Raw genomic sequence first — 23,529 nt, forward strand, 5'->3', positions numbered from 1 at the left:
TCTTGCAATGGAAACACATCTGTGATGTTGGGATAGTGTGTGGGACGCACGATTGTAGAAATCAGATCTTTGTCGCTGACTTCTTTTTACTTCATATTTTGTACAAAGATATAGATTGACTGTCTTTTTCTTACTTGATATGATTTATATAAAGATATTTCCAAGTCAGATCTAAAACTTGAAATGTATTTTTTTATGATCGGGTCGCCATCTTGCCACTATTGTTCATCTCATTCTAAAGATGCTTTTAAATTCTACTGATAAATGCCTCCTTCATAACTGGCTTTCAGGTGTCCCTCCATGTTTATAAAATGCTGACCATAATATTGTATATCATTGACAGGGCTTTTCTACTTCTTCTTTTACTATTTGTACTCTCCACCAGTTCATGCAGAGAGGTGAATTTGTACACACAGCACAGAAAAAACACCTTTATTTCTAACAATAATCTATCGCTATGTCTTCCCATTCAAAATATGAGGTAAGATGACAAGAGGGAGAAAAGTAACGTTTGAATAAATTACATGAGGTTCCAGATCATGTTCTAGCATAATTTCTTGTCTTACTTTCCCCCTCTACTCCACAACGTATCCCTCCTCATCATCACCAAATCATCGCTCCATCAGTCCCCCCCCCTCCCGACTCTATCCATTTCCCCCTGTCCTCTGGAACAAAGCCCAGGGTCAGAGAGGGTCAAGCTTACTGGTGACATCTGCTAATTGTCCTGATGGGCCGCCCTCTCTTGTCCCCTCAATGCCAGTCTCTCTGTAGGTGTCTGGAGCTGTGACACGCAGGCAGCTGCCACCTTTATGACTTATACCTCCATAAGATCATTTACCCCCCCAACTCCAACCCCCGCGGATCCCCCTTCACTTTGTGAGGAATGGTGATGGGGTGTATTAGGAAACTATATCGGATAATGTGTGTTTAAAGATGGGACTGTTTAGGGTTAATGAAGCCACTGGAGGCAGATAACCAACCAAAAAGGAACTATATAAACATTAAATTCTATAATATGATGTGTAATCTACATATTTAAATCACCTCTTAAAACCCATTTTTATGTGGCGTTGTGTTTAACTGTCTTATTAATGTTTTCTTTTCACCTTTACATTACTCCTTTTATGTGTTCAGGTTTCCATGTGACATAGCTCTATTAATTTAATTTGAACACTACCCTGTTTCAGACCTAAACGTGGTTGTCTAACCTCCATGTCACATCCGGCTTATTTCTCTTCTATTTTCTTGCTTTGTGCTCAAAGTAATTTGTAAACTCTGTCTCTAAATTGTTTTAATGTATTTATTATTTATTTATATGCCTGTAAAGCGTCCTCCATTGATTGATACTGAAATAGTTCAATTCTGTATTGAACTCAGTCATCCTGGCTGATCCAGATGCATTCATTCAGCTTTTCGGTTGGAGAGATGATCTTATTGTCTGACAGTATTGCCTAACCCTTATGTTGTTGAAGCTCTTTATTGAAGCCCCTTGAGAACTGGAATACTGATTGTACAAACAGTGACTCCACTCATTAGATTTGCTCTCTCATTAGAACTGGCCTCAAATTTGTGATCTCCACATAAATTCCATCATAAGTTCCAGCTCTGTGGGTTATATATTTTAGAAAATGGGAAATTTATAGAGTGGAAACAAATCCAATATCGCATTTTCTTTCTCATCTTAACACATTGAATAAAACCTCTCTGTCTACAGTCAAACACACATGCCACACAATTCACTTTTATTCTGATGATTCTGAATAGAAGATTGAGTGTAGCAATATTTCTCAAAACCTAATTATTATAAATAAAGAAAATTGAGCTTTGTATTGGTTGTCCATATATTTGAGAAAACACTGCTATATGTTGGAGGTTTTGCTCGATGAATGACTTAAAATCAATTCAAAGTCAAGTCAATTTCTTTCCATAAACTGATAGACTACGTGTTTAAGGACTGTAAAAGAATCAGTGGAAAGGTCTTGTGTATAATCATCAACAGTAATGGATTTTTTAAATGTGAATTATGTCATTTCTCCGCCAGTGTGAAGTGGCTACAAAGATAAGATGGTCAATAGCTCTCATAAAGTTGTTAGTGGGCTTCTAATTAAACCTACGCGCTTTGTGAGGAGTCAACGGGACAAATGGAAACAGTGGAAACTGGGACACAAGGGAGAGAAGACGCAAACTTTCCCCTTTGATGAGTCCATCAATTAGCATCACAACCAGCGTTCACGTGTCCTACCAGAGTAAAATCTCACATTCGCCAATAATGACAAGCCAAAGCACAATGAGGAACACGGAGGGGAATAAAGGGGGCACATTTTAAACAGATGCCCGGTAATAAATAACAGGCTCGGTGCCCCCCTCTCTCTCTCCAGCTGAGAGCGGCCATTTACATTTTGAAGTGCCGGCACGGGGGTCCACCAGGGGCCGGAGCGTGTCCCGCAGGAATGACAGGGGCCACAATTGTTCGTGCGGAACGCGTTGCTTTTTTTTGAATGAAATGTAAATTTGCAAGCGCTCCGGTGGCGTGCTCGCAGACTGGAGCGCATATAAACATCTCGGGGAGCGCATGCACAGCCACACGCTTCCACGTCGGTCCTCAGCCGAAATGCAGCCAGTTGCAGCCAAACTACCGCTCGTGCACAGAACACCTTTTTCTGTGAAGGATATTTTGGACCCCACGAAATTTATAAGGAAAATATTCAGTTCTTCAGATGCAGCAGCTACAGGTGAGAGTAAAACTCGGTTTTGTAGAGCATGTGTGTGCTGAGTGACGATAACTCAAAAACCTTTCCCCTTTTTAAAAGATAGAGTACTTTTCATAATGAATGTCTTTTATTTTAGAAGCCTCTACCGAAAGAGATGAACCCAGAGAGAGGCAGCTTCCCCCGGCAGGTGAGAGCTGCAGCCCGGAGGAGGTGGCGCTGAGTCCGGGGAAGCTCGACGAGTCCAATGCAAAAAAGAGCCGACGCATCCGCACCGCGTTCAGCCTGGAGCAGCTGCAGGTCCTGGAGCGCAGCTTCCACCGGTGTCACTACCTGTCGGTGCTGGAGCGACACACCATCGCCTCGGCCCTCCGCCTCTCAGAGACCCAGGTGAAGATCTGGTTTCAGAACAGACGCACCAAGTGGAAGAAGGAGCGTGTGCAGGGCAGCGAGCCTGAGGAGGAGCACGGCTTCTCGGCGTCCTTCACCTCCCACCCGGCTCTGTGCTCCTGTCCCAGCTGTCTGCCGCTGCTCTGCCGCCACCTGCAGCTCCGTGCGCCGCGGCTGCCGATGTCGCTGCTGCCCCATCACCTCTACTACATGTAGACCTGCACTGAGGGACCGAGCTCCACACAAAGTGGCACTGAGAGCTTACAGTGCACAGGACTGAGATTAATGTCAATATATAAAAATGTTTAATATTTTCTAATGTAATTATACTATAACTTATTTTGATAAACGCTTTTATATTGATTCATTGGATCCTGGTTTTATTTTAAATGACTTTACTCTTTATTCCCTGAAAGTTTAGCGCTCACAAGAGAAAATTATAAAAAATCAAATTAACTCTGTTGACTCTTAAATTATGATTTAGCTTTATATATCAATACTGTGGATTTACTTGTAGACCTTGCCTTATTCATTCAGCTATGAACAGCAACATGTTCAGATGTATTATGATGTAAAACTATGAACAGGTCAATGTTTGCAATATACTTACCAGGCAATAATGGACTCAGGGACATGTTAAGGTTGAAAGGGGCAAAAGTTGTGTGGATAACCTTCAATACAAGGCAATGCATCCTAATATTTCAGAAAAAATATCAGAGAAAAACAATAGAAAATTGATTCAATGGAATAAGAGAATGAAAAAAGTAATGTTTATAACTCACGGACTCATGGCAGACCTGAGAAGGCGGATGTTGGTGCAAGACCATGAAGTGCTTTTAAAACCGAGTAAATTCTAACATCAGTTTTTAAAATGGAGAGGTGGTCAATCAATCCTCTCCTTCTTACCCGGGCCAGAACTCAGGCTGCAGACTACTGGATCAGCTGCAACTGATTTATCACATTTCTTGGTATAGACCAGAAAACAGAGCATCACAGTGCAGTTAGTGAGCGTCAGTTAGAGACCAAACGTTCCTCATCCAGATTCAGTTATATCTTGAATCATGAATTATTCTTAATTTGCTATTTGTGCTACAGTACACAAGTGTCGGGTGGAAGGTAGGAACAGCAGAGAATGACGTGGTCATACAAGTCAGTGTAGAGTGCTGTTATGCAGATGCAGAGAGCAGAAATGTGGTACTAATTTCCATTTTATGACTAAAAGACACAACATCCTGCAGAGGTTTCACACAGCATGTGTCTACGGCCTTGCTACAGTACTTAGACAACAAGCTGATTACAAAGTTGACCGCCTTCTACATCTCAACTATGATGCTTGACCTCTTTACCACCTGTTTGCAGTCAAAATGACATTGGCAAATGATTGTTTTATTAGGGCTTCTGTGAAGAAATTATGACCATGGATTTATATTTATTGAAAAGAGCTCTTTGCTGCTACTACATCTTCAATTAGATATAACAGGACATGAAAAAGAAAACACAGTGCACAGATGTAATTTAATGAGGGAGGGGGTGAAGGATATTTGAATATTTACATGGTCATTAAATGGGAGAAACACTGCCAACCATCACACTGACTGGAAATATTCAAAGTAATATGGCCATACCATGCAGCGGAATTATCCCCAAAATCATGCTTTATACAAATTGATTAATACAAACAATTTCTAAAATGATTCCCCCAGGTTTCTGTGGGACATAGTTGAAATGTTATTATTGACAGAGGTTTTGAAACAAGATAAAGCCCCAAAAAATGTTTTTAAGAAACTCAGAACATTTTAATTAGTGTTTTTCATACATGGTGTCATTTCCTCTTTCCTTGAGTTTAGCCAGAACAGGTCAAACTGTCTCTCAGCCAAAGATGGAGGATATGTAATGTTACTTGCTGCCATCCTCCCGAGGCCTTGAAGGAATTCAACCATATTTATGTATTAGCACTGTCAGTTGACAGTGAGAAGGTTCTGGGTTCAAACCTGCCGGCCAACCAGACCTTGTCTGTGTGGAGTTTGTTCAGTCAGGCCACTCTGATTTCCTCCCACTGTCCAAACACATACAGTTTCGGTTGTAAGTTTAGGTTAATTGTTTAATTGCCAACAGGTATTGATGTGAGCATGAATGGTTGGTCGTTTGTATAAAAAAAAATGTCTTGTCTCTTTTACAACAGGGTAATCCATTTATTTACATCTGTATTAGTTGTTTAAAATGTACAATATTTATATTTGTCATTACAGGTAGAGCCTTCACAAAATGCAGGGCCACCCGAGGTGGGAATTCATTGAGTCATACACTGTCCTCACTTAGAACTGTTCTTATGATGCTTTCCATTTATGAAAAAAGTAGTCATTCTGTATTGCCTTTATTTGTTCATGATTTTACTCACTTTATTATATGATCAAATATAGTAAATGATGAAGGTCCCAACCAGAATAACTATTCAGGAAGAACTTGTGTTGGTTCAGGACCTGTTCACCCAATCTATAATAGAGCATGACATCTTATAAATAGATGTGTGTGGCGCTGTTGAGCTGTTCACGGTGTGTGCAGATGTTAGTTGTAATATCACACGCAGAGTGGACAGCAGAGAAACCTTTATGGAGTCAGGAAAGTGAAAAAGTCAATCAATCTGACCATGACACAGCTCAAAGAGGAAGAAATAGTCCATTTGAAAGAGCACTGCTGTCTCTTGTGGCCAAAATGAGTATGACAACCACAAACAAACTGTTAATTTGCCTCATAAAGTTATAGTTACAGTTTCAGTGTAAATGACAGTGCAATCCGTCCAATAGTTGTCGACACATTACACAAACACAAATGTGAACCTCAGGGTGGCTCTAGAGAAAATTTCACAGGAATTCTTAAGCCTAAATAATTTTCTGAGGAAACTGAATCTACCTAGAAGTTGCTGAGATATTTCAGTTTGAACAAAAGCCATCCTGATGTCCTTAAATTAGCATGGCACATAGATATTCAGTTATTACATACAAAACAGAGGTTCATATGTACAGTATCAAATATCTCTTCTGTTGCATGTTCTGCTCTGCCAAATGTCACACACAAAGACACACACACACACACACACACACACACACACACAAACATGCTCCTGAGCACATCTGTATGCAATTTAGCATATGCTATTATCCTCAAATGTCAGGGGGTTTTAACTCTCAAGACAAATCAATGATATATTAGTTTTTAATAAACCATTGAAAAACTGTAGACAACAAAGAAGCTTAAAAACCAGGGGAAATTTACATTGACAACACGAAATGCTGTTTTGTCTGATGATTAGATTTTCACCTGACAGGCTGGTTAGAGAGAAACTGATCTGAGACCACCTCCATCGGTGAGGTATTGGAAACAGATGGAGACAAAAAAAAGAAAAGAAGATGACTGGACAAGATGGAGGACACACACACAAACACACACACAGTTCTGAAAAAAAGCAAAGCCAAAACTGTGAGCGTGAGCCGGGAAATGAGTCATAATCAAATCGAAACAAAGGAAGATTGTTTCCATGGTTCATAATAAAACACGAATCCTTTGGCTGATATGAAACATGCAGCTAAGATTTGGCTTCCCTTATCCACAGGAATTAAGACACTAACAAAAATGTTCAATGCTTCCTTTTCTGTAACCTTAAACACACACAGCCAAGCAAATTCCTCTCACTCTGTGACACGTTTCAGACCGGACCAGACTGATGAACTGGCCTGACACTGGTATCACTGTGAATTACAGTGCTGATGTACAGATCCATTGTAAAATCTGACCTGATCTCCTCTCTCATTTTATAGTCTGGGAAAAACAAAGGATTCGCTCTTGACAATTTATGTTACACATATTCTTATGGCAGCCGCCTCTTTGAATGTCAATGTTAGTCTTCTGGTCAGTTAACATCCTTACTTTGTCTACATGCATTGGTACAGCATTTGCTGCAGATACTCATTGTAGCAATGAGATTTTCAAAGCACCACTGTACCAAAGTGCAGCCACACAGAGCAACTAGCTGGTCAAGACTCTTTTTCTTTTGTTTTTGACTCACTTTCAATGTTAGTGTTAGATCTTTTATATGTGTTTTATATTTTATTGGCTTTACCAAACTGAAGTGTGTATCTTTTTAAGACTCAAACACAAAATCTGTTGACTTTTACATCAAGACTCAGTTTGTTCACTCATATATGTATATATATGTATTGAAACCCTCAAATCTGCTTTCAGTTTTGTGACTGATGTAATGCTGGGTGACCCAATTGTTGACCGAGATGCACACTTCAATCCAAAAATGTTAAATAAAACACTTTCTTCTACAGTGGGTACGCCTTTTCCTTATTATATCAGCCACGACCATTCAATCCACATCTTGTTTCCATTAGATTGTTGAAATAAATGTTTTCATAATTGAATGTCTGTCAAAGTCCAGAACACACAGTGGGAATTAAAGTCGATGGTCATAATCCAGATTTGGCCACAATGCTTGATTTTCACTTTAGGAAAGGTTAACAGTCAGGACACATTGCCATATGTGATCAACGATGATGTTGAATGTAAAAAAGGTTTGTAGCTATAGTAACCAACCCAGTAATAATCATCAGTTAAAAATGCAGCTCCTCTGAATTTGATTTGCTTTGTTTGGTGTTTTTAAACCCTGTTATTATTAACATCTTTTCCAGCAGCAGCTGTTTTTATTGAAAAGCTGTGATAAACCACTATACACAACTTGCACAGCATCAAACAACAGATGGACACAGTTAAGCCATTGTAACATGTGAAAATGTCCAGAGAACTGAGTCAGTTAGTTTACCTTCCCACACATTTAGTGCACAACTGCAGATTGTCCTTGTGAGACATGTTCTCACCTACTGGAATTATTCCATTTGGTTTAGCAGAGTACATGGCGTCAACATGTCCTCTCACTCACTGCAAAGATCAATGTCCTGCTCTGTTCACACATCAGCTCAATCAGACATTACACAGAGTTTGGACCAGGGAGATGGCAGAAGTTTGAGTAATGTCCAGTCCAGCTGATACATTCACACGTACAGCTCCTCTGGATAATGTTTGTAGGCTAGGTTTGAGACCAGCTGGTGAATATAGTGCAGCACTTAAGAGTTAAACAGCACAATGTTTCCCTCATGAGTTGGTAGAGACCAAAACCTGAGCTTAAAGAAAGTGAATGGGAGACTTAAATGTGTGATATGGACACAAACACTGCTCCACTTCCTGTGTCAACTGTGTAATTAAGCAAATGGTTTTATGGTTTCACCATCTTTTATTATTATTGTTGTTTTTTCAGGTAGTTCTGCTGCCCTCAAATGGACAACAATGTATAAATTCAGCTTTACAACATCATCAGTGATATCTTCAGGTGCAACACGTCAGTGTATTGAGTTAAGAGCAATAGTGTGTATGTGTCTGTTTTGATTATGAAGTTAACTTTTCTTGTTGCAGGTGTTTCATAGTGCAACACTGCTGAATATTTGCACAGCAGGAATAGCAGCACTTGTCTCTTTATTATTGCAGAACCTGATACCAACCTAATTCTCACTTATTTGAGTTATTTCCGTCTATATCTTCCATAAAAGGTTAAAAGAGACAAGCAGATGTCCTGATGTTTTATGGTGTTCTGAAGAAATGTTGAGGCTGAGCCATATACTTTCGGTCGTCTCTCCTTCCAAGTTGTGTCTCATATCCTAACTGAATCCACATGAACTTGAACAGCCCTCTAAACTCCTCATGTGAACACCTACAAACCAAAGTAAAAAGTCCTACATTTTCTTTTCTTCCTTTCCTCCTTTCCATGTAGGAATGTCCCATGTGGCAGATGCTCCTCCCCTCTGCTCAGAGTTGGGTGAGGGGAAAAGGGGGTGAAGGGCCATGAGGGAGAGATGTGACTGAGGAGTGTGTGGGAGAGGAGGAGGGAGCAGGATGAGGCAGGGAGGTGTGTAGCTCTGCTGCGGCTGCTGCTGAAAATCCATTTCCTCTGCTGAAGCACGGCCAGGACGCTGCTTTAAAACTTCAAGCCCTCAACATTTTCTTCCTCTCCCACACTGATCCTCTATCAGTCAGGAGGAAGCTCTGCAGACCTCCTCAAGCTCATCCTTTTGTTCTCTCCCTTTCATGTGTTGTGAGTCCCAAGGCAGCTCAAGCTCTGCGTCTGCAGGTCAGATGTTGGTTATTGTGAGCCCACAGTTATTTTAACGGCTAGTTTGAGATTCAGGGCTCTTCCTGGAGCACGCCTGGTTTGTTTCCTCTTCATTTGTGTTTTCTCTGGAGAGATGAGGGCTGAGGTGCTGCTCATCTGGAGCAGTTTGACTCTGTGCTGCGTCCTGATCTGTGCCGGAGAAGAGGTACAGGAGAGCCAACTCTCCAGCGGCCGGGTTCAGGTGAGAGAAAGTAAAGGACTGGTCAAACACAGGAGACTGGAGGAGGAAGGAGATGTTTTAATGTCAGACGAGCCTGCTGAAGCAGTGGAAGCAGAGAAGACAAAGCCAAAGAGGAAGAAAACTCCTGAGGAAATTGAAGCAGGTGAGTAGGAAGCTCTGCAAACCCTCTTACTGCCATGGTAAGAGTAACACAGACTCCATGTCACCAAGTCCTCAGATGATGCTGATCAGTCATTGAGTTTAATCATTAGTGGGCATGGAGAGGCGGTGGTCTAGTGGCAGAAACTTGGACTATGGGCAGAGAAGGTCTCTGGTTCGACTCCACGGAGAGACAATAAAAGACGAACCTGGATTGATCCGTCCAAAAATCCAAGAGTCTCCCTACCCTGTCTAGTGCCCCTGAGCAAGGCACCTTGCTCCCCGAGCGCCGTACATGGCTGCTCACTGCTCTGTGTGTACTGCACCAGATGGGTCAAAAGCAGAGATTAAATTTCCCTACCTGCATGAGTATGACTGTGTTTGGGATGAATAAATGCATCTTATCTTATCTTATGTGCATGATTGTTGTTTTGTCCTTTCCTGGCTTCTCCTCACTGAGCTTAAGCCTCAGTTTGCAGCCAAAACACAGAGGATACACAGACAGGATAAGTCAGTATTTGGATTGCACTGAAAAAGAACCTCATGTTATCTGGTCCACTCTCTCCATCTGTCTCCTGCTGTGCAAATCCAGAGAATTCCTCCCCTCAGACAATATGTTTACCTCCATATAGTCCAATTCTTTTAGTAGCAGATGAGTGATTCAGAGATGACAGGGCAGAACTGATTAATTTCAAAACTTTCTTGGCAGTCACTGTTGCTTGCATGACCTTCTCTCTCTGCTGGGAAGTTGTGGACACAACTGTTCCAGGTTTAGTAGCATGGCCCAATGATCAGATAGTGAACATTTACCTTCAGAGTGGCGTCAGTGCCTCAATTATGTCTACAACTGTGAAAAACACACAGTCTGAGCAACAGCGGAAATATTTCCACTACTATTTTCCACAAGTGAGCAGACCGGATTTACGGGAGGCCCACTTTGAGTAGTATTGAGGCAATGGCCCTGATGTTCTGAATGTTAACTTTCCGCTGCGTGAAGCAAAACCACAAGCCATGTAGCCAGATACATAAAGGCCGTAATTAACAAAACCCAAGACACCAAACATTTAGTAATTCCTGTCAAGCTTTATTTATCCAGGGAAAACTTTGCTGACTGTGCAGAATTCCTTGCTCCTTGCCCAAGAGAACCCCAGGGGCTGCTGAGAGTGTGGATGTAATTTGCTGTCTTTTTCAGAAGCAATTTTCAGAGCTTGTCAATAGAACGAATGCTGCTATCTTCTGCTTACTTTGGTATTTTGGTTAAGGCCTTTGAAATTGATTTACTGTGTGCATGGCCCGATTAATCTTCTGGGGGCCCAGTGGCAAAAGTCATGGTAACAATCATAAAATCATACTTAAGGTTGTTGTGATAAAAGAAAAAACAAAGACTCTGACCACAGTAACAACGACTGAGTGACAAGGTAACAGAAAGCTTACATGAGGTGCGATGACCTCGGGTCACGTTCACACATTCACAACTCTCTCTGGTCGGGGCTCGGACAGAAATGTGCGGCCCGAGCCACACGCTGGAAAGTCATGTGTTTTGTCTTCACACATGAATCTTACAATAAATCATGTTAGCACAATACAAACAAACAAACTTCAGGGCTGGCTTCAAGAGAGGGCCACAATATCACATAATAATGCAGTACACAACTTAGTTTATTGTGTCAAAGTTACCTAACAAATGTCCATGATTTATATGAACATGATCTGAACTTGTTGTGAGCCTGAACAGTTTAGGACATTTGAGGGGGCCAGGCTTCGTCCTGCTATGACTGCAAGTTACCATTACACATTATTTGGCAAGAAAACTATCTGCTGTCAGGGATATTACAAATGCAACAGCCCCCCTTCACTTTCCCATGTTGTGAAATGCAAAATCTAAATACCAAGAAATGTTGACTGACACCGATAAAAAGTGTGCGTGAAGTGCACCCTGGGGGAGTAATGGATGGGCTGTAGCAGACTGTTGTGTTTACGCACCAGTGGAACATCAGGGAAATATGTTCAGTAGAAGAAAACAAGCAGCCCACTGTTTCTGCGTTGGAGTGGTAGTATAATGTGGGACGATCAAAAACCCTCCGGACATCTCCTCCATGTAATTTTCTAGGAAGCTCAATGTGAATATTGTAAGGTTTATAAGTAGTTTTTTGAGAGGGTGTAATACAATACATCTGCATCACTGCATGTCCGGAAACAGTTTACTGCCCCATCCGCCCACTTTGTTTGTCTGTGACCTTCATATCTTTCAAACTAAAGGCTGGGTTTGAATACATTTGGCTGTTCGTACACTTTGAGTCAATTGAACATGTATTAATTAGTTCATTCAGTTTGTTGTTCGGTTGTTTAGTTGTATGACAGAAGAAGCCTGGTATATGTATGAATGGGTGAAAGCCACTTTGAGGGGTCAATAAGATAATTTACCACTTGCTGATAACTTGCATATGCGTATGCATCACTCTGACTGATGAGAGCCCAGCAGTTAGACCAGTCAGATCGATATATTACAAATAATAGCTTGCAGATGCTCTATTCATATGTCTATGTACAGTATATAACATAGAAAACATTGCAAAAGACAAAGAATATACTTCCAGTGGTTCAGAAGAAGTTTCTTATTGGTCCTTGTCAAAGTTCTTCAGTCTGAGTGCTTTCTTGCTTGGTCTCAGACCAGTTGGCTGAATTCTCCTGGATGACCAGGACCTGCTGACTTTATGTGCAACAGCCGTGTCTGTCCATCTCAGTTTTAACTGGCATGTTGTTTGTCGTAAATACATCTGTTCTGTCTAACAAGATTAACAGGCACTAAAAAGGGCCTGCAGAGAAACATTTGGCAATAAAAGATCACATAATCCTATGCAATAAAATGTTGAGAAAAGGCTTGCACAACTGCTTTACGTGCCATTCTCTGTTTCATGCATGTACACACACAGCATACTGGTTCAAATAACTGAACATGTTTTCCTCTTTTAACCCATCTCTCTGAAGCCAAAGCAAGGAAAGCTGCAGAGAAGGAAGCCAAAGCAAAGAGGCAGAAAGCTCCCAAGCCCACCAAAAAGCCAAAGGCCCCAAAACCAACCAAGAAACCAAAACAACCGAAACCCACAAAGAAGCCAAAGGCGCCCAAACCCACCAAGCAAGCGAAGACAACAACCACAGAGCCGCCAAACATCCAGCCTCCTTCTATTGAGGAGGAAGAAGAAAAACTGCTGATTGAACTGGGCTGGGACACATGTATGTAAACTTGAGATTCATCGTTCTGGCAAGCAAGAAGAATTTTCCTTGATACTGATGAAAATGCATGGTACCTACAAAGCGTACTGTTGACAAGAATATTGCTGATGACTTGAGTAAAACAGACGCATTCCACTCTGTCCCTTTATCCTCACAGTGATTCGACCTGTGACCCCAGAGGGGCCTGGATGGGAAGAGCCTGTTGAGCCAGGCCTGGGTAAGACTTTCATGGGTCACTGAACTGGGCTGTGGGCCTGCTTGTTGTCAAAAATGCTAGAAAAAAAACTTGTTAGTTTGAATCTATTTATCAAACAAATTCCTACTTTAGACTAATATTTATTTCTAAACAGATGTCGGGTTTGAATATTAACAGATTTGTACAAAATGTATGCAGCCAACTTTAGACCAACTCTACATTACGTTTGAAAGAAGATATAACACTGATGCTGACTACTGGGAGGCCAGATGTAGGTTTCATCTTCATCTTCTCAGTCACAGCCAAACGCTTTATCAAAACCTCTTATGACAAAGCTTTAGAGGTGCCAGCAGGTTAGAAGGGCTGTGAAAATGGAAGGCTTCATGAAGAGAAGCATATGGAGGCACGATCAAAGCAAAATACTACTGTTCTCCATTAAGTTGATTTATTATTTAAATGTTTTCAACAAGCAGATTGAGACAGATTACAGATAGGTAAAGAATAGAAATGTACTGAAGAATATATTTGAGCTTTACATGCCTTTTCCTGCAGATAATGACAATGAATTTCTGTGCTGATGTGGCGTATCTTTACTGTTTGATACATACCATGCTTTTTGCAGATCTGTTGCCTGGTAGATACCCTGAAAAGAAACTAACCACAACTACTGAGGTCATCATGTACATACCAGGTACTCCTTGTTATTCAAAGTTGACTTTGTGACAATGTGTCTATTTTGGGGGTTATAACTGTTTGATATACAATATATATATTATAAGAGCCCTGATAGACTGCATATATAATTTAGCCTACTTCAGATTGGTTAAAATTCTAAGGGTTATATGATATGTATGATTCATGCAATGAGTATTCAATACATCTATTGGGTTTACAGGATCAGGTTTATTATAAATCAATTTCCAAACTACACTTGAGTTTTATTTTTGCTCAGATCGGTATCTTTAAATCAGGTGGGGTTACCATACCAATTTCCTTATATGTGGAATCTATGTCATTACATAACCCCTCTTTCTAATTCTACAATATTTAGATCTCAACTGCAGTGGTATTCTTTTTTATTTATCATGAAAACTCATTGTACATTAATCCAGGTTCTGCGACATAATAAAGATGATTAAATTCTTAAAATAGTAAACATATTTTCAGATAAAAGGGAAACAATTGTTACAGTCTACTCACTTTTCTCTGTTTCTTTCAATGTGTAACCGTTTATATATAACCAGAGGAGTCATTGTGGAGAGAACACAAGTTGAACAGTAATTATCTGTTTGCTTCTGTTGCAGAGGAAACCACCACTGTTCCATTTGTCGGCCCCTGGTATGAAGAATATGATTATGCTGACTGTACGTGTAGCCCGGGGATTTCTTTGTTATTCCAAATTAGATTTATATATTGCATATGCACACTGAAGGTCTCCATTATTGACAGGAGTGGTTTTCTGTGTCTGGTTCTCCCTCCACAGTGGCCGCCAAGAAACAAGAAGAAGAAGAGGAGAGAGTTCGGAAGGAAAAGGCAGAAAAAGGTTTATTCATTTATTTATTTATTTGAAATACCAGAGCCATGAGCTCCACTGGTTAATCTCAATCGCTCAGACACTGTCCCACTGCCAAATGTACACACCAGGGAACCCAGTCTGTATTCATCAGCCAACGAAAAAAATTACACTAGAAACACCATTAAAACCTGTGCACAAATAAAAGTTGGACAATAAGTAAACGGTACAGCTTCCCACCATTGTTGATGCTCTGTTCTGGGGGAAAAACATGTCAAACAACCTAATGTGTTGTGTTAAGAAAACATTAGATCACAATATTATTCATACCATATAAAGAAGATGCACAGTTCAGTTGCAGGAGCAATCTCATCGGCTTTCAGCAAAACCGCAAATTTTTTCAGGGCCTAAATCTCACCAAAGAATCAGTGACAAGTGATTGCTCGAATCGTAACATGTGAGCTGGATTCTCAGTATCTTGCTCTCACTAACAGAGTTGGTTGGGTTCTTCTTATTCAATATGGCCTCACAGGGCTTTCCAGTTAAAAAATCTGACTGGGAACTTGGGAATTCCAACTTCCCAGTTCACAAGGAACGTACCGTTTTTAGCGATGCTTGTCTAATGGCTCAGTGAGTGACAATGTTCATTGGTCACTCAGCCACATTGGTCCAGAGTGAAATGTCACAGCAAATATTTATTGGATTGACATGAATCATCAACTCCAAAGGAAGTATTTCTCTGGTGATTTTCAGCTAGGGGCCGGTCAGAATTTTAAATTGAGACCAACTGAAAGCTGAAAGCCACAGACAGGGAAAGTATGAGAGATGGATTGCCACATTGTACGTTTTTGTCCTTTTGTGGGATTTGTTTACAATTACAAAAATGCAGAATAACACCAGACCCTTTGTCTATATTCCTAATTCTTCAGTGGTTTGTCATAGAGGCTGAAGGAGGAAGACAGGATTTCTAACAGCTGCTCTGCTCAGTGTGTTGATGTGGGTTGTTATATAAAGCTCTGTTAACAGCTGGTTCATCAAAAGAGGAAGCAGGGAGGGAACTTACAGACGGTATCTATTTGATAACGGAGCCTGTGACTCTTATGCAACATTCTGGTCTCCTTATATTCAGGTAGTATCAAATAAACAAACTGTTTTCTGTATGACTGACCTTGAAAATATGAACTCAGACAGACTGCGCTGACCCATATTGTAGAAAGGAAACGCTTGAGGAATGCATGAGTGCAAAAGAAGGTGCACTGTACGAGCACATATGGAAATATTTTGTGTGGTGCTGGTGGGTGGCTGGAGAGCGAGGTCCATGTGAAAACACATATTGACACATATTGTTTTTCCATTACACGCTGAAAGCTGAGCGACTGAGGAAGACGTGGGAGGAGGAGGAAGAGGAGAGGCTGAAGCAGATTTCAGTGCCCACTGAACCAAAGAGTAAGATAAGATGATTGTTTGCTTGTCTCTGACTTTTTAAACCCTAACATTAAATACAGAAGACGTGAACAGAATGACAGGGATTGCATTAGTGTCAGGTTGGGTACATTTATGACCTCCCTGTCAAAAACACAAGCGTCTTCATCTGTTAATCATTATTAAGTCTACTTTGTCTTTTTGGACATGTTTTACAGCATCTAAAGAAAGTTGTTGACAGAGTGTTTTAAAATAAAGTCATTCTTGATCATTTGTCACACAGACCCTGTTAATGGTTGTCTGTGTGTTTTCCTTGTCCTCTCAGAGTGTCCCCCTCTGGGTGTAGAGTCTCACCGGGTGGAAGACGACCAGCTGCTGGCTTCCTCTCAGTCTCACCATGGCTTCACGGCTCAGAGGGGACGACTCAACATGCAGGTATTCCGTACATTACAGCTCGTGATGATCCGACACTCTGCTGAGTTTGGCTTGAAGCTTAGTCCTGTGGTCCCCTGCAGGGGTCCGATAATGAGGACGATCTATACGGCGGTGCATGGTGCGCGGAGCCAGAGCAGCGCAACCATTGGTTGGAGGTCGATGCCCGCCGAGAGGTGGAGTTCACTGGGGTCATCACTCAGGGAAGAAACTCAGAGCAACAGTGAGTCCTTCTATAACTCCATCTCCACATCATCTTAGTTTTTAGTCATGCCAAAATCTGGGTAAAAGTAATCAGTATCTTCTCTCCTCTGACAACTCAACAAAGTAACTCTAATGCGACATGTAGGCAGCATTAGTACAGCTTCAATGAGGTTGTATCTACAACAAAGTGTGAAAATCCATGCTGTCAAAGAAATAATATGTGGAATATTGAGAATTAAAATCATACGATACTATACAAATATTTACTACGTTTTTTTTGCTACCTCTGTAAATATGAAAGTTCATGTGGTACATTTATTAACAAACATCATTTACATTACAATGCATTTACAGTGGTTAACATTCACCCTGTCAGAGCACTAATTTTGGTCTCCACCACCTCCTGGGGGAAGTATCAGGCTCTTTTGCTGCTTCAAACAGTTTTGATCCAATGTTGATATGGAAATGTTGATTAGTGCAGCTTTGAAAATATAAACATGGGTATTTTTTACATGTTTGTCATTGTGACATTATAATCCATTTTAAAATGTTCCTGGTAGAAAGAGTGTACATAGAGGTCAATAAACCAATTTTGATATCTAATTTACTTCCTAGTGAGGATTTCGTGTCCTCCTACTACGTGGCCTTCAGTAACGACAGTCGTGACTGGACTGTACTTCATGATGGCTATGCTGAATGGGTGAGTGGAAAATAAACAACACAGTAGCCAGTGTTTGAATGATTGCAGCCACACACTGTCTCCCCTCTTTGATCCTCTCCCGCAGCTGTTCTATGGAAATGTGGACAAGGACACACCGGTGATGAGCCAATTTTATACACCAATGGTGGCACGTTACATCCGCATCCTGCCTCAGAGCTGGAACGGCAGCCTGTGTCTCAGAGCTGAGGTCCTGGCCTGTCAATTATCCAGTACGTATCACACAGAACAGCATCGCAGCACACCTGAGCAAATCTCTTCCTGGGAGAAAATCATGATGTTAAGATTCTCAGTAATAAAGAAGACTTCTTTTCTTCTCTTAAAGGTAAAGCTCAACCAAAATTTTTAATTAAATTATAATCTATTCACCACTATGCCAAATGGAGGGGTGTGTGAAGTGTTTGAGTCCACAACACACTTTTACAGTTTTAGGCGTAAACAGCGTTGCAGCCATATCCAATACAATTGAAGTAACTGGCGACCACTATGAAAAAACATAACTTGCCTCCACACTGCTCCTGTGGTGTCATCTAAGTGTCCGTAAGCCTGACATTCATATTCAACTCGAAATGGCGTCATTAACACCATGTTTTAAGCCTAAATGTGCTCTGTGATCCACACACAAACCTGGCTCCGGATGTTTTGTGGAGTCAAACCGTCCATCGGCATAGTGGTGTATAGATAATGAGAGGATTTTCATATTTGGGCGAACTATCCCTTTAATGTCTGTATAGCTCTGGTGTTCTGTCAGCACTAATGACTACATGAGTCAGAGCCTTTGAAGTATATTTCACCCACACTACTTTCGCCAAACTTAGAGCTGATTTTGCCCTAGACCGGTAATAAAGTCTGTTTCACAACCGGAACCGCTAAAACTATATTACATAACTGCATCATGGTATAACTACTAAGCGTTTTTATCGTCTCCCCTAACTAGTAACTTTACAGCGCAAATATTTTGCAGCTAACAGTGTCTCAGCAATGGGAAGTCTAGTCCGCTCTAAGCGTGTTGTTTCTTTCAGGCAGTTATCTCAGTGAGAATGAAGTGAACTCATCAGACGAACTGGACTACAGACACCACAACTACAAGGATATGAGACAGGTCTGTTGGTTTCAGTCTGATAAATAAGAACACGTGAATACAACCTGATAACTTTTCAAACAGCAGGGTTACAGATGTGGTTTCTCCCCCTGTCTCTCTCCTCCAGATGATGAAGGTGATAAACGAAGAGTGTCCCAACATCACCAGGATTTATAACATTGGTAAAAGCTCTCAGGGCCTGAAGATGTATGCCATGGAGATATCTGACAACCCAGGGGAGCACGAGACAGGTTGTTAATGTGCACTGTTACTCACCCAGGTCAATGTTACTCAATCAGATACAAAACTAGAGAAAATGACAAGCTTAACACAAACACATTGTTGTACTTTGGAGTAAAATAGGACTATTAAGTGGAATATAACCGAATTACTTGTTTGTGCAAACATTTCTCCATATTGATGCATGATTAAAACAAACTAAGAGCGCTGCAGAGCTGTGAAGTAATAGCTGCATAGTTTCCACAAACCAGATTTACTTCACCTCCTATTTAGATTTTTAGAGAACAAACACATTCACACCTCACTTGAAGTAACAAGTTGGACGTCCATATTTCATCTGCTCAGCTCAGTGGAAACTAATATTAAAATGAGTGATCAAAATCAAAGTCATTAGTTAGCTCCAAAAACTCCAATCTCAAAGTGTTGCTGTTCTTGTTTTTTTTTAGGCTATAAATAATAATTAATAATAACAATTTTAAGCATTAACTTCATTTGATATATTTTTGTTATATATTTTAACAAAATATTGGTAGATGCTTCACTGGGTTTTCTTCCTCCCCCTTCACTGTATGTTATTATTCATAATTTGTTGGTGTATTTTTTAAATCTGTGCTAAGTAACTCTCAACTATTGTACATTTTCCACTGTCGACTCAATGGTCTTTCTCTCTAACCTTCTATCTGATAGACTTCATTCAAACTCAAAACTTTTCTGTTGAATTGTTAAAATGTAGGCAGCGCTGACATGATCCTCACAAACAAGTCACAAGAAACATTAAAAAAAACTCTTCATCCTTGTTATGAGTCAATAGAATTGTACATAAATTGCTGGAGTGGCCCTTTAATTTTTCAAAAAAATTGATTTTTATCAAATAAAGTCATCCATCTTGGTGCTGACTATTGTTCCGTTGTATTTTCACCAGGTGAACCGGAGTTTCGGTACACAGCTGGTCTCCATGGTAACGAGGCGCTGGGCCGAGAGCTCCTGCTCCTGCTGATGCAGTTTCTGTGCAAAGAGTACAATGATGACAACCCCAGAGTGCGTCGCCTAGTGGACGGAGTTAGAATACACCTGGTGCCCTCTCTCAACCCTGATGCATACGAGCTGGCTTACGAGATGGTACGATGAGCCTGGTGATAGTAGCCATTATAAAAAGAATGGCAGAAGAAAACACTTTCAAACTATTTGGCATGAGAAGCATGAGATTAGTTCATGTTTGGAGCCTCACCATTTTTAATATCTCTCTTTCAAGTTGTCCATTATAACTGAAAAACCACTACGTGTAAAATGTTCTCCGAGACCTAACCCTGTTTCTGTCCAATCAGGGCTCAGAGATGGGGAACTGGGCACTGGGTCACTGGACTGAAGAAGGTTACGACATTTTCCAGAACTTCCCGGACCTCAACAGCATCTTGTGGGGTGCTGAAGACAGAGGCTGGGTCCCGCGTATAGTACCCAATCATCACATTCCCCTCGTGGAAAACGTCCTCAATGGCTCTGTGAGTTTGTTTAATGTCACCAAGAGCCGACTTATTACATTTTACATCCGAAGAGCATATTAATATTCAATAATTTCTCTATTTCTTGCTCTCACAGTTTGCTGTCGAGACAAAAGCCATCATCACCTGGATGGAGCGTAACCCATTTGTGCTGGGAGCTAATTTGCAAGGAGGAGAAAAGCTGGTCGCGTACCCTTTTGACATGCAGCGCCCCCCAGTTTCTGTAAGGCTATCAGACTATTAGAACAATTATCTTTAAATCTAAACCAATGAAAAAGTGAACCCATATAATAATCCCATATTCCCCACGGTTTCATTAAGTCGACCGACAGCAGACGTTGGAGGACTAATGGTGAAATGAATGAAGACACGTGGGCACGTATTCAGCGGCAGAATGAGGGAGCTCTAAGAGAGACGCCGGATGACACCATGTTTCGATGGTTGGCCATGTCGTACGCCCACAGCCATCTGACCATGACCGAGACCTACCGAGGCTCCTGTCATGGTGATGATTTCACAGGGGGACAGGGCATCACCAACCGAGCCAACTGGAAGCCGGTGGTGGGCAGTAAGTGTTGACATAACTGGCATCAGAGGAAAATGGTAAACGCGTATCAAAAGACAAGAGCAGAACAGTGAAGGCAAGATACAGAGGACATGAGGACCCTGCCACCTCTGCAATCATTGTCACTTCACTTATATGACCTAACCTGCTTTCCCTTGGTATCCAGGACAATAACAACACTGCGGATGGCAACTTTTATCATAATTGCACAGAGACCAACCAACTGATAGTCCTATACTGCAAGGGGTGGATAAAGTACTAAATGCATGTAGCTCTGTTGACACTGCTGTACATTTGGCGTCTGCACACATGGACATGTTCACATGCCTGCCATCACATACAGACAGGATCCACATGGACATGGACAGACTAGGCAATTTTGTGTCATGCCCATCCTTAAGGTGGTATGAATGTGACCGAACTAAACTAGAATAATTCCTAGGTTTGGGGAAAACCTTTGACAAGACAATGTCATTATTCAGGACATTGGCTCAATGGAATCCAATCTTTGAGGGATCAAAGTGTTAACCATGCAGACTGTCTTTTGATTCATTGTCCAACTTTATTTCCAACACTTCTGTAGCCAGTCCAATCCAGTAGAAGTGAATGGGATTAATTTATTGGTACACCAATAACTGAACTCAACTAGTCCTGGCTATTGTTAAGAAATATTGCTGTTGAGGTTTTTGAAGGTTTTGACCCAATTTCATTAAGGTGTAAGTCTCATTCATGAATATGGTAAATGGTCTGTATTTATTGAGCATTTTCTAGTCTTTCTCTAGTCTGGTCTTTAGTGTATCGATGTGCAGCTTTTTCAATCATTCACACACTGTCGACACAGCCGTCAGGGGCAATCTGGGGTTCAGTGTCTTTCCCAAGGACCAGGAGCCAGGGCTCGAGCCTCTGACTTTCTGTTTAGTGGACCACCCGCTCTTAACTGTAAGCCACAGCAACCCACTACCAGGAAAAAAAGAAAGATCTACCTAGTTAGGCACATCTTCAGTGTAAGTGATTGTCACTTAATTTTTTGAAAACCCCTGCTTGAAGCTCCGTTCCTTTCTCCCATAGGTATGAATGACTTCAGCTACCTGCACACCAACTGCTTCGAGCTCTCCATCTTCTTGGGCTGTGACAAGTTTCCCCATGAAAGTGAACTTCCTCTAGAGTGGGAGAACAACCGCGAGGCTCTGCTGTCCTACATGGAACAAGTAAGACTGGGCCAGAGTATGAATATGACCTTGAGAAACTTGGAAGTTTTCATCTCGAAGCTGCTGTGGTCAGATTGGTCAGATTTAATGTTAGTCATAGGAGGATACCCGAGAGCAGGTGGCCCCCGTGCTCTGTGAAAAATGAAACTAAGCAACCTTTCTGTGATTACTCCAAGGCTCTGTCAGGGCATGAAGATACGCGGCCTCATTCATTTCAATGACACTGATGGTAACTGTGGTGATGCCCCTGGCACAAAAGTTGAATCTGGCTCAACTCGCTCCACAATGTAATGTTACGTTTGCAGTCTTCCTTGGGACTTGAGGTGTAATGTACTGTTTTCTTGTGCAGGTAAATCGAGGAATAAAGGGAATCGTGAGAGATGTGGAAGGAGATGTACTGCCTAATGCCACCATAACTGTGGAGGGAATACGGCATGATGTCAGAACTGGTATGTTGTACACAAGAGAAAGATTTTTTGCTGAATATGTAAGATTCAGTATTTGGATTTTAAAGGAAATCCGAACCTAACAAGAGACCTTCTAAAAATTTCATTTCAGCTGTCGGTGGAGATTACTGGCGACTCTTGAATCCCGGAGAGTACAAGGTAACCGCCAAAGCCGACGGCTACACCCCTCAGACCAGACTCTGCATGGTCGGCTACGACTCTGGAGCCACTCCGTGCAGCTTCACCATGGCAAAATCCAACTGGGACAGAATCAAACAAATCATGGCGCTGAACGGCAAGAGGCCCATACGACTGGTCACCAAACCAATCGTAGTGAAAACAACCCCGGCCAGTACCTTGGGAGTCAGCAGCACCACCACAGAGACAGACGAGCACGCCATCGCCCAGAAAGCAGAGCGACTGAGGCGGCTGCGGATCATGCGTCTACGCAGGCTGCGTCTGCAGAGATTAAGAGCCAGTCAGGGTACCAATCCTACTACCACGACCACTACCACCACTATGACGACTACAACCACCACCGCCGCCACCACCACCACCACCACTCCACCACCTGAAACTGAGAGAACAACCTCCTGGTACGACTCGTGGTTTCCTCCGGAGAGCTGGTCGACTGAGAACCCGTTCGACAGCATCGTATTTGATTCAGGGCCCACACAGGACTACCCCTTTGAATACACTATTGATTGATCACTGCACTGTATGAACACCTTAACAACCACTTAATGATGCAACATCACAGCTTAAAACATACACATCACACAGGTTGTTTATCAATATAGTCATCAGAAACATTTCACCTCTTGGGTTTACATTTGAGTGGAGAGGAAACAGGTTTTTAAGTCCAGAAGATTTTAGTTTTTTTGTAAAGATTTATAGAGAATTGATCTGGAAGAGCACGTCTCTGCTGAGCAGAGACTACAGGGCTCAAGTTTATTTGGGTGTCTGTTCAGTAAAACTAAATACAGTATGTTCCAATACAAATCTTGGTATTACACAAATCTATGTACAATTTACCTTTCTGTATCTTTAAGATGTGATTGTTGGCCTCAGTTAAACTGATTTATTCTACTGCTGAATGCATTTTAATAAAAGATATTTTCTAAAATGTTG

General features: G+C 41.4%; 2 protein-coding genes across 2 annotated transcripts; both read left to right on the plus strand.

The window, feature by feature from the left end:
• The first annotated feature begins 2,553 nt into the window (after nt 1-2,553).
• Nucleotides 2,554-3,314, plus strand: pnx (posterior neuron-specific homeobox). Its single transcript, XM_053411692.1, has 2 exons — nt 2,554-2,732; nt 2,848-3,314. The coding sequence occupies exons 1-2, from the start codon at nt 2,573-2,575 to the stop codon at nt 3,312-3,314; spliced, it is 627 nt and encodes a 208-aa protein (XP_053267667.1). The 5' UTR covers nt 2,554-2,572.
• A 5,672-nt stretch (nt 3,315-8,986) lies between these two features.
• aebp1a (AE binding protein 1a) lies at nt 8,987-23,524 on the plus strand. The gene is made up of 20 exons (XM_053411035.1): nt 8,987-9,644; nt 12,629-12,874; nt 13,032-13,091; nt 13,693-13,761; nt 14,375-14,434; nt 14,554-14,613; nt 15,952-16,029; nt 16,331-16,440; nt 16,521-16,660; nt 17,257-17,341; nt 17,427-17,571; nt 18,382-18,461; nt 18,568-18,691; nt 19,603-19,799; nt 20,006-20,179; nt 20,277-20,402; nt 20,501-20,747; nt 21,813-21,952; nt 22,302-22,401; nt 22,511-23,524. The coding sequence occupies exons 1-20, from the start codon at nt 9,395-9,397 to the stop codon at nt 23,104-23,106; spliced, it is 3,087 nt and encodes a 1,028-aa protein (XP_053267010.1). The 5' UTR covers nt 8,987-9,394; the 3' UTR covers nt 23,107-23,524.
• Nucleotides 23,525-23,529: the final 5 nt, after the last annotated feature.

The sequence above is a fragment of the Pleuronectes platessa genome, chromosome 19 (assembly GCF_947347685.1).
Source record: "Pleuronectes platessa chromosome 19, fPlePla1.1, whole genome shotgun sequence".
Taxonomy (NCBI): Eukaryota; Metazoa; Chordata; class Actinopteri; order Pleuronectiformes; family Pleuronectidae; genus Pleuronectes; species Pleuronectes platessa.

Coding starts and splice junctions, on each gene's coding strand:
- pnx (XM_053411692.1), top strand. CDS start 2,573: ATGCACAGCCACACGCTTCCACGTCGGTCCTCAGCCGAAATGCAGCCA. Junction 2,733..2,847: donor TTCAGATGCAGCAGCTACAG/GTGAGAGTAAAA, acceptor CTTTTATTTTAG/AAGCCTCTACCGAAAGAGAT.
- aebp1a (XM_053411035.1), top strand. CDS start 9,395: ATGAGGGCTGAGGTGCTGCTCATCTGGAGCAGTTTGACTCTGTGCTGC. Junction 12,875..13,031: donor TGAACTGGGCTGGGACACAT/GTATGTAAACTT, acceptor TTATCCTCACAG/TGATTCGACCTGTGACCCCA. Junction 18,692..19,602: donor CCCAGGGGAGCACGAGACAG/GTTGTTAATGTG, acceptor TATTTTCACCAG/GTGAACCGGAGTTTCGGTAC.